The sequence below is a fragment of the Lycium ferocissimum genome, chromosome 10 (genome assembly GCF_029784015.1).
Source record: "Lycium ferocissimum isolate CSIRO_LF1 chromosome 10, AGI_CSIRO_Lferr_CH_V1, whole genome shotgun sequence".
Lineage (NCBI taxonomy): Eukaryota > Viridiplantae > Streptophyta > Magnoliopsida > Solanales > Solanaceae > Lycium > Lycium ferocissimum.
The window spans coordinates 763,494-777,889 of record NC_081351.1 but is presented as its reverse complement, the minus strand read 5'-3'; the positions used below and the strand labels follow the sequence as shown (position 1 = coordinate 777,889).

At 37.7% G+C, this 14,396-nt stretch overlaps 2 protein-coding genes across 2 annotated transcripts; both read right to left on the bottom strand.

The window, feature by feature from the left end:
- Positions 1-898: 898 nt before the first annotated feature.
- On the bottom strand, positions 899-1,654 carry LOC132033207 (uncharacterized). Its single transcript, XM_059423108.1, has 3 exons — positions 1,442-1,654; positions 1,121-1,261; positions 899-964 (listed from the first exon to the last, which is right to left on the bottom strand). The coding sequence occupies exons 1-3, from the start codon at positions 1,652-1,654 to the stop codon at positions 899-901; spliced, it is 420 nt and encodes a 139-aa protein (XP_059279091.1).
- A 6,846-nt stretch (positions 1,655-8,500) lies between these two features.
- LOC132033204 (uncharacterized) lies at positions 8,501-9,903 on the bottom strand. The gene is made up of 4 exons (XM_059423104.1): positions 9,793-9,903; positions 9,314-9,683; positions 9,040-9,161; positions 8,501-8,716 (listed from the first exon to the last, which is right to left on the bottom strand). Exons 1-4 carry the CDS (start codon positions 9,901-9,903, stop codon positions 8,501-8,503), a joined length of 819 nt encoding a protein of 272 aa, XP_059279087.1.
- Between the last annotated feature and the right edge of the window lie 4,493 nt (positions 9,904-14,396).

Below are 14,396 nucleotides of genomic sequence, written 5' to 3'. Positions count from 1 at the left end.
TCGTGATAGTCAATGATCAACATTCCCACAAACATAGAGAGTTAGCCTCACATACCTGTAACCGCTCCAATCTAACAAACTAAACTGCTTCTCTGACGAAGAACACCAAAATCCTAGCTTTGAACCGCTTGAGAAGAATTTACCTTGGAAATCCTATGTTTTGGTTAAAGAATCATGAATTAAGTTGGAATTACTTAGGAATCGTTAGATAAATCTTACCTTGACGTGGGAAGATGAGGAGAGGAGAAAAACGGCTGCTTAGGACTTTAGAATGAAGTTGGAATGTTAAATAAATGAATTTCGGGTTTGAGCGTTTAATTTATAAGATGGGCATTTTTGGACCCCCTGACTCGCCAAGCTTAACCTATAGCTTGATTATGTTTTGCTTTGAGCTGAGCTCAGCGAGCTCCTAGGTCCATTTCACACTTAGCGAAAATTTCACGTTTTTCAGCTTGTCGACAGCGTTTCGTAGAATGGATATAACTTCTAGCACAGAGCTCAGTTTGAGCTTCACATTATATGGATGGAAAGGTATTTTCACGTACTACATCTTTCATTAAGGAACACTTTCCAAATTCTCAATGAATCAAGGGGTTATGGGTGCCCGAAATAGGCCCGTCAACTATTTTCGCAAAACATACAAACTTTTAAATTCTCCGTTAAACTCCCACGATACAAGTCTAACCTTAGTTCTAAGATATGGGATGTAACATTACCTCTTACTTGGGATCATTCATTCTCAAATGATGATCTTAGTTGTATCACGATTTATTTGGAGGCTTTACAGAAACTACGGTAGAGTTTACTCTGTAACTAAGTTATCTGAAACTGACTTGCCGAGACACGTGATCATTGAACTGACATGAACACATGCATATTGAACTGACTGAATACATGATTATTGAACTGACTGAATGCTGAGTTGACTGAATACTGGACTGACTGAAACTGGACTGACTGAATACTGAAAAGCATGGAGATTATAGCGTAAGGTTTGAATGAAAAGGTTAGTTACCTTCAAAATTTTCTGCTTGCTCTTCAACGAGATGGGGATGCTTGGGCTTCATGTCCTCTTGCCTTCCCACGTAGCCTCTTCGATTTTCTAATTTCTTCATAGTACTTTTACTGAAGCAATCTCCTTAGTTCTCAACTTGCAAACTTGACGATCAAGAATCGCCACTGGAATCTCTTCGTAAGACAAACTATTTTTAACCCCTGTGATCTTCGTAGGAACTATAAGAGATGGGTCTCCAATGAATTTCTTCAATATGGATACATGAAACACTAGGTGTACAACAGCTAATTCTTGTAGCAATTCTAACTCATAAACTACCTGCCCGATCCTTCGCAGGATTCTACATGGCCCAATATAGCGGGGACTAAGCTTCCCCTTCTTCCCAAATCTCATAACGCCTTTCATAGGTGAAACTTTTAGAAACACCCAATCATCAACTTGGAAATCTAGGTCTCTACGCCGCATGTCTGAATAGGACTTTTGGCCACTCTGAGCTGTTTTCAACCGCTCCTGAATTAACTTGATTTTCTCCATAGCTTGATAAACCAAGTCTGGCCCTAGCAACTCTACTTCACCAACCTCAAGCCAACCAATTGGTGACCTACATCTATTCCCATACAAGGCCTCATACGATGCCATCTGGATACTAGAGTGGCAACTGTTATTATAAGCAAACTCAATGAGGGGTAGATGGTCATCACAACTACCTTTAAAATCAATAACACACGCCCTTAACATATCCTCAAGAGTCTAAATAGTACGCTCTGCCTGTCCATCTGTCTAAGGATGAAAAGCTGTGTTGTAGTTCACCCTCGTGCCCAATCCTTTCTAAAAGGATTTCCAAAAGTTCACTGTAAACTGCGCACCACCATCTAAAATGATGGACAAAGGAGTCCAATGCAATTGGACGATTTCCTGGATATATAACTTGGCATAATCTTCTGCTAAATCTGTAGTCTTCACTGGCAAGAAGTGAGCTGACTTGGTAAGTCGATCTACAATCACCCAAATCAAATCATGCTTTCGAAAAGAGCGAGGTAAACTTGTTATGAAATCCATGTTTATCATCTCCCATTTCAAGACGGAAATGTCTATGTTCTGAGCGAACCCACCAGGCCTCTGGTGTTCGGCTTTCACTTTCTGGCAATTGATAACGTCCAAATCCACTCCTTAAAGAGAAAGTGTACACGGTCGTATGCAATATAATTTACCCAACTATGAGTCGGGGTCGATCCCACAGGGAACAATATACTAGGCGATTAAGAAAGTAAGGAACTTTCACTTACCAAGCTAAGCCAAACGATAGATAATACTTTGATTTTTGAGAAAATTATAACTAATGCGGAAATGTAAACTAACCTAGAAAGCAAGTAAAATGATCAATGTCCATAAGTATGGATACAAGAAACTCTCAAGTAACGATCCAATGTATTTTATGATTTTACAACTAAGAGCGGGTTCATGTTAATAGATAACGGTTTCTAAAATCTCATTGAAAGTCTTCCAACCAAATCAATGAATTTCACTCTAAGCTTTTCCAAGCCTTAGAGTGTGATATCAAGCACAACCAATTGAATCTCAAGTAACTTTCCTATTCCTAACTCAAGTTATTAGGTGGGTTTAATGACCCAAATTCTTGTTAATTAATCTTTCCCAACCTAGATTTCCTCTTCCGAGCTCAATCAAAGTAAATGGGCGAGTCTTAGGGTTAGCTAATCCCTTAAGAAACATTAAAGAACAAGATTAATTAAATCAACAAAGACCCACTTCAATAGCAATAAAAATCATTCAATACAAAAGCAAAACAAGATTTTCATCCATCACTTTAATCATAGAATATTTCCATAAACAAGATTCAAGTGAAGAAAATAAATACTACACACTTAGATATACAATACAAAGCAAGGAATTGAAGAAATGAATTAAAGGTTTAAGAAATGCTCAACCAAATCTTCAACCCCAAAGTGTAGTGTAGGAACCTAGTCTCCAAAACTTGTATGAAATGGCCAAAGATGAATATAATTGCTCCCTTGTCTTCCTTTTGTAGTTCCCCACTTTTTCCAAGTCCAAAAATAACAAAATAAGCCCCAAGTTTTTAGATTTGCAAATCTGTCCCGTTTTTGCAAAACTGTCCACTTTTGACAGTTTTGCAAAACTGTGCAGTTTTTGTCCAATTTGGCCTCTTTTTGACTTATTTCACTTGATTTCTTCCGATCACTTCTAAATCACATAAACCTATAAAATGGAAGTAAACAACATTAAATGCACTATTTTCTCAATCAAAACATAGCAACAATCTGAGATTAAAGAAGAAATAAGTTGGTAAAATACCAACTTATCAGCAATTTGGACACTTAACCACAAAATCTACTACGTTCTTTTTCATGTTGTTCCACCAATAAATCTCCTTAAGATCATGATACATCTTTGTGGAACATGGGTGAATAGAATACCTGGAATTGTGGGCTTCAGACATAGTTCGATCTCTGAGCCCATATATGTCTGGAACGCATAGTCTGCCTCTGTACCTCAAAGCACCATCATCTCCCCCTTGTTCAAAATCCGTAGTATTGTGTTTGTGAATCCCATCCTTCAGCTGTAATAGGTAGGGATCACTAAACTGCTTTTCCTTCACTTCGGCTACTAAAGAGGATTCATCCCTGTTCCGACCAACAAAAGTCGAACTCCTAGACTTGCTAAGCGGTGGACTTCCTTCATCATAGTTCGCTTTTCTACCTCAACATGAGCTAGTCTTCCCATAGAACGCCGACTGAGAGCATCGGCTACAACATTTGCTTTTCCCGGATGATAGAGGATATCAACATTATAATCTTTGAGCAATTCGAGCCACCTCTTCTGACGAAGATTCAGCTCTCTTTGATTGAAGATGTATTGTAGACTCTTGTGATCTATGAATATATCTACATGCACTCCATACAAATAATAACACTAAATCTTTAGCGCGAATACTATGGATGCTAGCTCAAGGTCATGAGTCGGATAATTCTTCTCGTGGGGCTTGAGTTGTCTGGATGCATAAGCTATAACCTTGCCATGCTGCATTAAAACACATCCAAGACCAACTCCTGAGGCATCACAATACACCACGAACCCTTCGGTTCCCTCTGGTAGCGTCAAGACTGGAGCTGAAGTCAACCTCTTCTTCAACTCCTCAAAACTTTTCTCGCAAGCATCAGACCATTGAAACTTGACCTTCTTTTGAGTCAGTCTGGTCAAAGAAGAAGAGATAGAGGAAAATCCTGCTACAAAAGGCCTATAATAGCCTGCTAGACCCAAGAAACTTCTTATATCGGATACTGAGGTGGGTCTAATTTTTCACTTCCTCTATTTTCTGAAAGTCCACCTTCACGCCTTCGCCTGAGATAACATGGCCTAAAAACGCTATTGATTTCAGCAAAAATTAACACTTAGAAAATTTCGCATATGGCTTGCAATCCTGTAGTGTTTGCAACACGATTTAAGATGTTCCGTATGGTCAGTCTCGCTACGGGAATAAATCAAGATGTCATCAATAAAAACAATAACGAACAAATCAAGATAAGGCTTGAAGACCCTGTTCATAAGGTCCATGAAAGTTGCTGGTGCATTCGTCAAACCAAACGACATCACCAAAAATTCGAAATGCCCATAACGAGTCCTGAAAGCTGTTTTAGAAATATCCACCTCCTTAACTTTCAACTGATGGTACCCTGATCTAAGGTCAATCTTGGAATAACACTGGGCACCCTGAAGTTGATCGAATACATCATCTATTCTGGGAAGGGGATACTTGTTCTTGATAGTGACTCTATTCAATTGGCGATAGTCAATGCACATACGCAAAGACCCATCCTTCTTTCGGACAAACAGAACCGGTGCGCCCCAAGGTGAAATACTTGGCCTTATAAAGCCCTTATCTAGAAGATCTTTCAACTAGAATTTTAGCTCCTTCAACTCTGCTGGCGCCATTCTATAAGGCAGAATAGATATCGTTTTAATGCCCGGAAGTAGATCAATTCCAAAGTCAATCTCCCTATCGGGAGGGACTCCGGGAAGATCCTCAGGGAACACTTCTGAAACTCATTTACAATTGGTATTGACTGGAGGGTGGGGGTCTGAGCATCTGCATCCCTAACTTGAACTAGATGATAGATATACCCTTTAGAGATCATCTTTCTGTCCTTAAGATAGGAAATAAACCTACCCTTAGGTTCTACTGCATCACCCTTCCATTCTAAGACCGATTCACCCAGGAAATTCGAAACTTACTATCTTGGTTCTACAACCCACTGTGGTATAACAGGACTCTAACCAATCCATGCCCATGATTACATCAAAATCTACCATCTCCAATTCTATTAATTCTGCTACAGTAAGGCGATGATATACTTTGATTGGACATCCCCTATAGATACGTATAGCTATAACTGATTCCCCAACTGGAGTGGACACTTCAAAGTGTTCACATTACTTTTCTGGTTCTATCCCAAATTTCTTAGCAATTTATGGAGTTACATAAGATAGGTGGATCCTGGATCCATAAGAGCATAAACATCGAACGTGAAGGCTGCTAGCATACCTGTGACAATATCTCCACGAGCCTCTGTATCCTGACGGCCTACTAGCGCATACAAGCATTTCTGACTACCGCCCGTTGTCATAACCCAAATCGCAGGTCATGGTGTCACCTACTCGACCCCTCCCCCCTCCTCCCCCGGGTAGGCGAACTACTTTCCCGATCTGTAGAAACAAGCTCAATAAAAGAAAAAAAAAATTAAATGGGAATAAGTTATGAAGTCTTGAATACTCATAACTAGAAATGTCCCAACATCCCTGAAATATGGTTAAAGGGTACAAGAGCGCTAAATACAATCTGGAATACAAGTCTAAAAGAGGATCCTTCAGGGGCCACAGATGACCAAGTAGTTCACCCTGAATGACTGAAGGATGCCACCCTCGCGTATCAGCCACGGGGCGTAGAACTGGAGCCTGGATCATACTCTACACTCAACAAAAAGTGTAGCAAGAGTAGTATTAGTACAACATTAGTACCGGTAAGTATCATAGGCCGACAATGATTAGATAACGCATGAAGAAGTGGAAACTAACAAGTAGTACATAGAGCAAACACGTATGGTCACGTATCATATACAAGTAAAGTGTAAAGCAATCATGAAATCAACCAAGACAAATATAGTTCACCAAATGATCAGTCATTATATGAGTGGATGAATGCAATGCAATGCAATAGTCACCTCTCTCACTCCACTCTCGTACGCACATGCTAAGGGTAGTGCTTTAAAGTCATGATCCATGGGGGACCTACGAAGTCCATGTACCACTCGTGCTCTCCGGCAGAAACCTCGGATGCTATCAATCATTCTCAATCTCCGGCAAAGACCTCGGAGAGACTCTATCACTCTCAATCTCTGGAAAAGACCTGGAGTCTCTCTATCACTCTCAATCTCCGGCAAAGACATCGGAGTCTATTAGTCACTCACCTCACCATCAGGACAACGTAAGAATAATATGAAAAGCATGCCATGCATGATATCAGTCTCAATAATATCACCAATATACAATCAACAAGTACAAGTCATGTTAATGTTCACGGTTCAATTATCAATATTACACTTCCCTTTTATGTGATGAGTGAGCTAGTATATGACAGAGATAAAAAAGGGTGATAATCACAGAAAATAACACATATGGTGACAAGCCCACATAATCAACGATGGAACCAACCTAATTGGAATTCACCTCCACTTCATACCCGAAGGCCTATCATGTTGTGCCCGTCAATTTCTACAACTACATACGATTCTCTAATCAAAGTCTAACTAAAGTAAGCGATAACCTACCTCAATGGCGAGCGGGTGCCACGACCGATCAAAACAATGCCTTCCATTTGCATAGAGCCTCTGAACGATCGAAGCCTATCAAATTTGAAATCTATATTAGAAAACGAATCTAAGGACACCCATATTGCTATACTTATATTCGAAACCCAAAAATGCACCCCGAAAAGTGACCTCGGGCCCATAAGGGCAAGACTGGAATTTTCTTTAAAAATCATTTCTACCCACAACCTAAGAGTTCTATATTCAGAAAATTAGTCAATTCAATCCACAAATGGACTCTCAAAACATAAATTCTCATTTCTTAAGACTAGGGCTCAAAACTTTCAATTACCTCAAAATCTTAACTTAGGATAAAATCTAGCTTCCCATATCTCAAATACCATGAATTTAAAGGTTTTCATATGACCAATACACCTAATATCCAATTACATATACCCAATATATCAAAATTGTAGTCGCAGAAAATCATATGAGAAATCTTGAAACCCATGAAAATTTCGGAAACCAGTAGTTTAGAACCATCATTTTCGTATGAATTCAATAGTATTTGCTCCATTCATCATTACTGTTAATAATTAGCTCATCATGAAATAATCATTAGACTTCATCTCATTGTCTAATCATCATCACTTAATCAAAATGGTAAATCAAAAGACGATATGTAATATTAAAGAAATCTTGAAGTATGCCCCTACAGCACAACGAAATTTGAAATGGAAATTCACTGCAACCTAAACCTGATACTAATCATTGACTGAATAATTACTCTAATCACAATGGTCCACCATTAAGTATTAATTATTACTTTTCAATTATTACCCAACCTATTACTTAATGATTGTCAACATAAATGGTAAAACATCACACCAAATTCTCTGCAATGAAGGTTACAATAGTACCTGGCGTCTTATGAAGCTTGATAAATTGATAACTCCCTAACTTTTTATGCGCCAGATGAAACGTGAACTACCGTACATTTATTTCTCTTTTCCAGATGACGTACTAATTTGAGGACTAGATATAACCCCTAAGGCACTTGCACGTAAGAAATATAAGGTGGGCTTGCCCGAATAGCTTATTACAATATTGATCCACTTCACTTATTCACATGGCCACTTTGAGTACTTTAAAATTTACACAGTCTGTCAAATACTCTATTTACTAAATTATACCTTATATGAGCGCAAATACTATTTGTATGAATAAACTATTCATACTCATTAAGTAAATATATTCCAAACTTACCCATCAATTATATAAACGCGTCACCCATTCCCGCAATTCATAAATACCGAAAAGGACTACGGGAAGGGAATTTTGGGTAAAACAGGGTAAGAAGCCTAAACCGACTGAACGGGTCGTTACATCAGATACCAATCAAATAATCGTTCATCCTCGAGCGAAATGAAAAAGGGTGGGAGGTAATACCTAAACCACCAAAAAACTGAGGGAATATACTCCACATATCCACCTCGGGCTCCCAACTAGCGTCCTCAACCGGATGATGCTTCCACTGCACTTTAACTGAAGCTATATCCTTGGACCTCATCTTTCTAACCTGCCTATCTAAAATGGCCATGGGCTCTTCCTCGAATGCAATAATCTGATAAAAAAGCATTGAGTCTCATTGGCTGATGTAGGACCCATCAGAATGGTACTTCTTCAACATAGAGATATGGAACACAAAATGGACTGCTGATAAACCAGGTGGCAAAGCTAGCTCATAAGCCACCTCACTAACTCGCCTAAGGACCTTAAATGGCCCAATATACCTTGGACTCAACTTGCCTTTCTTCCTAAATCGCCTCACACTCTTCATGGCTGAAACCTTCAGCAGGACCTGCTCACCAACCATAAACTCCAAATCACGAACCTTCCGGTCCGCATACTCCTTTTGCCTACTCTGAGCTGCAAGAAGCTTTTCCTGAATCAACTTCACCTTGTCCAAGGACTCTCTCAATAAGTCCGTACCCAAAGGTCTCACCTCAAACTCATCGAACCACCCAATCGGAGAACGACATCTCCTACCATAAAAAGCCTCAAACAGTGCCATATCAATATCGAGTGATAACTGTAGTTATACGTAAAATCCGCCGACGGTAAGAACTGGTCCTAATGACCACTAAAGTCAATCACACAAGCTCGCAACATATCCTCAAGCACCTGAATAGTCCTATCGGACTGACCATCTGTCTGCAGGTGGAACGCGATGCTAAGATCTAACTGAGTTCCCAATTCTTTCTGCAAAGTCCTCCAGAAATGGGAAGTAAACTGAGTGTCTCTGTCTGAAATGATAGAAATGGTCACTTCATGCAATCGAACAATCTCTCTAATGTAGATCTGTACCAACTTTTTTGAATTGTAGGTAATCTGAACCGGAATGAAGTGCGCGCATTTAGTCAACTATCCACAATAACCCAAATGGAATCAAACTTGCCTAAGGTCTTTGGTAGACCAACTACGAAATCCATAGCTATCCTCTCCCACCTCCACTCGGGAATGGGTATCCTCTGAGTCATACCACCCCGTCTCTTGTGCTCATACTTAACCTGCTGGCAATTCAAAAACTGGGCAACAAACTCCACAATGTCTCTCTTAATCCTACCCCACCAGTAATGTTGTCTCAAGTCAGGATACATCTTTGTTGCACCCGGATGAATGGAGTATCTAGAACTATGAGCCTCTTTCAAGATCAAGGGAATCAAATCGTCAACTCTAGGAACGCAAATGTGCCCCTTAATCCTCAAAACAACCTCATCTTCAAGAATAGCCTCTTTAGCTTCTCCGCTTAGCACTTTATCCTGAATCTTGCACAATTTCAAATCCTCAAATGATTGAGCCCTAATGCTCCAAAAGAGATGATCTTGCCTCCACATAAGCTAGAACCTTACCAGGTTCTGAAATATATAGTCTCACCATACTATTAGCCAAACACTGAACCTCCATGGCTAAAGGACACTCTTTCACAATCAAACACGCCCAGCTACCCATACTCACTGCCTTTCGGCTCAACGCATCAGCTTCCATATTAGCTTTTTTCGGATGATAAAGAATGGTGATATCATAATCCTTGAGAAACTCCATCCATCTACGCTGTCTCGAGTTCAGATCCCTCTGACTAAACACATGCTGAAGACTACGATGATCCGTGAAGACCTCACAATGGACTCCATACAAGTAATGCCTCCAAATCTTCAAAGCAAAGACCACCGCTGCCAACTTTAAGTCATGAGTGGGGTAGTACTTCTCATGGATAAACATACAACCCAAGCCAATATGTGAAGAATCACAATAAATAGTAAAGTCCCTTCCCTCCACTGGTAAAACCAAAATCGAGGTTGAAGTCAATAAAGCCATGAGCTTTTAAAAGCTATCCTCACACTTATCGGACCACTGAAAAGGCACATTCTTCTAAGTCAACCTAGTCAAATGGGAAGCAATGAAAACCCCTTCACAAATCGGCGATAATAACTCACAAGGCCCACGAAGCTCTGAATCTCAGTCACCGAAGTAGGCCTAGCCCAATCTCTAACTGCGTCGATCTTCTTGGGATCAACCATAATCCCATCCTTGGACACAACATGTCCCAAAAATGCCACAGAACTGAGCCAGAACTCACACTTGGAAAACTTGGCAAATAACTTCTTCTCTTTCAACATGCCAAGCAGATGCTTCTCATGATCTTCCTTACTCCGAGAGTACACCAAAATGTCATCAGTAGACCACGATCACAAACATATCTAAGTAAGGCTTGAAGATTAATCCATGAACACTGCGGGGGGCATTAGTAAGCTCGAAAGACATCACCAAGAACTCATAGTGACCATAACGGGTCCTGAAAGAGATCTTCGGAACATCCTCCGCTCGAATCTTCAACTGATGATAGCCTGACCTCAAATCAATCTTAGAAAAGATCGATGCACCTGAAGCTAATCAAATAAGTCATCAATGCGGGGTATTGGATACTTATTCTTGATTGTAACCTTGTTCAATTGCCGATAATCAATATACATCCGCATGGTACCATCCTTCTTCTTCACGAATAGAACGGAAGCACTCTAAGGAGAAACACTGGGTCTAATGAATCCTTTGCTCAACAAGTCTTGCAACTGCTTCTTCAACTCTCTCAACTCTACCGTAGTCATTCTATAGGGTGGAATAGAAATAGGTCGGGTGCCTGGCTCCAAGTCCATGCAAAAGTCAATATCTCGATCAGGCGGCATACCAGGCAAATCTGTGGGAAAACCTTTGAGAACTCACAGACAACTGGTATCGACTCCAAGGAAGGAGTACCTACACTAGTGTCCCGAATATGAGCCAAATATGCTAAATATCCCTTATCCACTAACTTCTTTGCCCGAAGAAATGATATAATCTTCTTAGGTGCTGGACTAGAAGTACCCTTCTACTCTAACCGCGGAATACCTGGCATGACCAACGTGATTGTCTTGGCGTGACAGTCTAAAATAGCATGATAGGGAGATAACCAGTCCATGCCTAGAACAATATCAAAGTCCACCGTATTTAAAATAACAAAGTCTACCCAAGTGTGGTACCCCATAAACGTGATCACACAAGACATATAGACCCGATCTACTATCACAGAATCTCTAACAGGAGTAGAGACGCGAATAGGTACATCAAAGAATATTTGGTTGATTCAATGTACTGAAAGTGAAAAAAGTGAAAACAAGGTTTTACGTGTTTTTCAAATTCCATTTGAAATTTTCATGGCCAAACGCTGATTTTCAAATAAAGTGAAATAATTTTTCGGAAAAAAGTAAAAAATTCCCATGGCCAAACGGGTCCTAACATACTATAGTACACTTTGAACAATATTTAATTATTTAGGTCTTTATATTTTGCATCCTTAATTATGCAAATGAGTAGTGTGTAGTGCCAGCTTTTTCTTCCGATCCGTCATCCGTTTATATATTATTATAATAATCAAAATAATTTGTCGAAAGGTCAACTAACACGTTCCTGTCATTAGATAATTTTTTAAAATCTAAACCGGTATAGAAAAGTTTTAAAAAGCGTAAGAGCACATGATTGTGAAGAGTGCTACTAACATAAGAAAGTTATTATTTACTTATGAACTGTACACCTGTAATAATTATATATTAGTAATAATGTACTCTACTACTCCTGAGCAGTGGCGAATTCAGCATTTTATTTATTAATTACGAGAACTTCGTATATTTTGTTCATAATTTGGATATATATCAAAATATTACAAAGGCAATGAGAGGTTTTAGAATACGATTCACATTTGATTTTTGATACAAACTTAAATATCATTTTCTCAATTTTTTCAAATACAATTTATAAATGTAGAAAATATTGTAAATCACAATCTTGAATAACAATCGTTCAAAATATTTGAAAATATTGTACTAAAAAGACTATATTTAAATGAATATCCACTAATGATTAGGTCAACTTTCTCCCACTTGTAAGTCGAGGAAAGGTACTTCAATGAATCAAAACTGCAAGTAAAACAAAATATCCAAGTCTCCCTTTTTCTTTTCTTTCATCTTTCAGTCACATCTAGGTGGAGAAAATTGTAAGTTGTGACCCCTTATTTTTACTTATCATTTAGTGTAATTTTTTTCCAGAGCAATATTTAGTATATAATTTGTTTATTTCAACATTTTTAGGCTGGATGGACCATGGGAAGTGGGATAGAATAGGAGAAGGTTACATCCTCTTTTTTGATAGTACCCATTCAAAAATATCGTGCAAATAACGGTCTGCTGAAAATATTAGTGAATTTTTATACTGTTAAATGTAAACTCACTCGCTTTTTTTTTTTTTTTTTAATCTTGTGTTCGATATATATTTTGAGGTTTGACTTTCACTCTTGCAAGTCCTTAGAAGCTGGAAAGGAACTTCAGTGAAACGTGAACTTAAAATTGTAAATAAAAACAAAATGTGACCAACTCTAAACTCTACTTTTCTTTGTTTCTTCACCCGTCTTACAATGGGTCATTGACACTGATGCTCTATTTTATGCTGGTATTTAATTTCTGCTCCTCATAATAAATAAATTTTTTTTGCGGGATATAAATTTATATTTCCAAATCATGATAATCACAAGTTATGCCCCTTGCCCTTAAAAAACTTATACCGCCAAACATAAGTTCAATTTCTAAAGGATAGAAGTAAATACCAACCCATAATCCATTTGAAGGGGAAATATTAATTTAAGACCAGCCCATTTGAAGGGAAAAACATGCAATTTCTTCTCTTTTAATTAGCGGAGAAGATTAGGTAATAGGAACAGGGGTAACAAACATTAGTCCATTGAAACATGATCTGTCCAACACATTTAAAGTTGATCCGTCAATTTATTAATTCGGTCTATTTTGATTCGGCTAACTCAAGCCCAAATTGACACACGAGAAATTTTGTCACAATTATTTTCGAAAGACCTTTTATTTTTTTTTATTTTTTTTATTGATACAAACAAGAAATTAAAAATTTAGTAAGAATTGAATGGGTTGGGTTTGACTCGTTTGTTAGCCTATCTCAGCCCAATCCATTTCAGTCCATGTAATTTTTGGATAGCTTATTTAACTCACCTGTTTATTTAATAATTCATTTTGACCCGCTTAAATTTAGTTCATTCCGTCCATTTGACACCACTAAGTAGGAGTACTACTTAAGTGCAAATGGTAGCTTTGCCAATATATTTTGCTTCTTTAATTTCAACCATGATTTTTTTTTTTCATTTTTTTTTTCCTGATGAAGGTATGTGTGAATTGTGCATCTAAGAGAGTGAGTATATGAAGGAGTTAAGGCGAAATTGAAGCTCCAGTATTTTTACATTGCAGTTTCATTTTTAAAAAAAATTCAAACGTTAGCAGTTTTTCTTTTATTTGACGAGGTTAAAGAATAAAAGATTCGGGAAAAAAAAAGTTGGAAGAGTGTTCAGACAAATATTTCCTATATCAATAATGTTAAGAAATTAAATTAACACTTTCTCATAGTTTTTATGTTGTTGAAATATGATCGGATTTATTTATAACAGTTATCATTTAGGGCAACATTTTATACAGGAGTCAAGTATTTTTTTGCACCGGATTTTTATGTTATATTTTTTTCTCTTTATAACAGAGTACCATCATTTTATACCAGTGCATTTTTTTTTGTAAAATTACCCCTCTATAAGAAACTACTCAAATATTAATTGATTTTGCCTTTTACTATAATGATCTTAATCCTAATGATTTTTGTTAAAATTTTAGATGAAATTTTTTGCTTTTTCAAGCATTATATTGCTAAGAAAAGATACGAAACAAGCAATAATTACAAATTTTCTTGCATTAAACTTGAAGAAAATTAATTTTAATCAGTTTTAAATTATGTATGTGCTTTAAAAAGTTCAATTATTTGTAGATATAAAATAATTAGTAACGAATATATTGATAATGTATTTTCTTTTTTAAGATTTTAATTAATGAATATCTCTTGAGATTTTAAATTAAATATTTTTTATAACATAAAAATTAACTTTT

Bases quoted from the DNA above. Each gene is read 5' to 3' on its own strand.
- LOC132033204 (XM_059423104.1), bottom strand. From the start codon at position 9,903: ATGGAAGCTGATGCGTTGAGCCGAAAGGCAGTGAGTATGGGTAGCTGG. The intron at 9,162-9,313 runs GCAAGTTTGATT...CTATCATTTCAG, and splicing joins TGGTCTACCAAAGACCTTAG to ACAGAGACACTCAGTTTACT. The intron at 8,717-9,039 runs GTGCTTGAGGAT...GTTGGTGAGCAG, and splicing joins AGTCCGATAGGACTATTCAG to GTCCTGCTGAAGGTTTCAGC.
- LOC132033207 (XM_059423108.1), bottom strand. From the start codon at position 1,654: ATGGCATCGTATGAGGCCTTGTATGGGAATAGATGTAGGTCACCAATT. The intron at 1,262-1,441 runs GTGTTTCTAAAA...TCCATATTGAAG, and splicing joins ATTTCCAAGTTGATGATTGG to AAATTCATTGGAGACCCATC. The intron at 965-1,120 runs GTACTATGAAGA...CATGCTTTTCAG, and splicing joins AGGAGATTGCTTCAGTAAAA to TATTCAGTCAGTCCAGTTTC.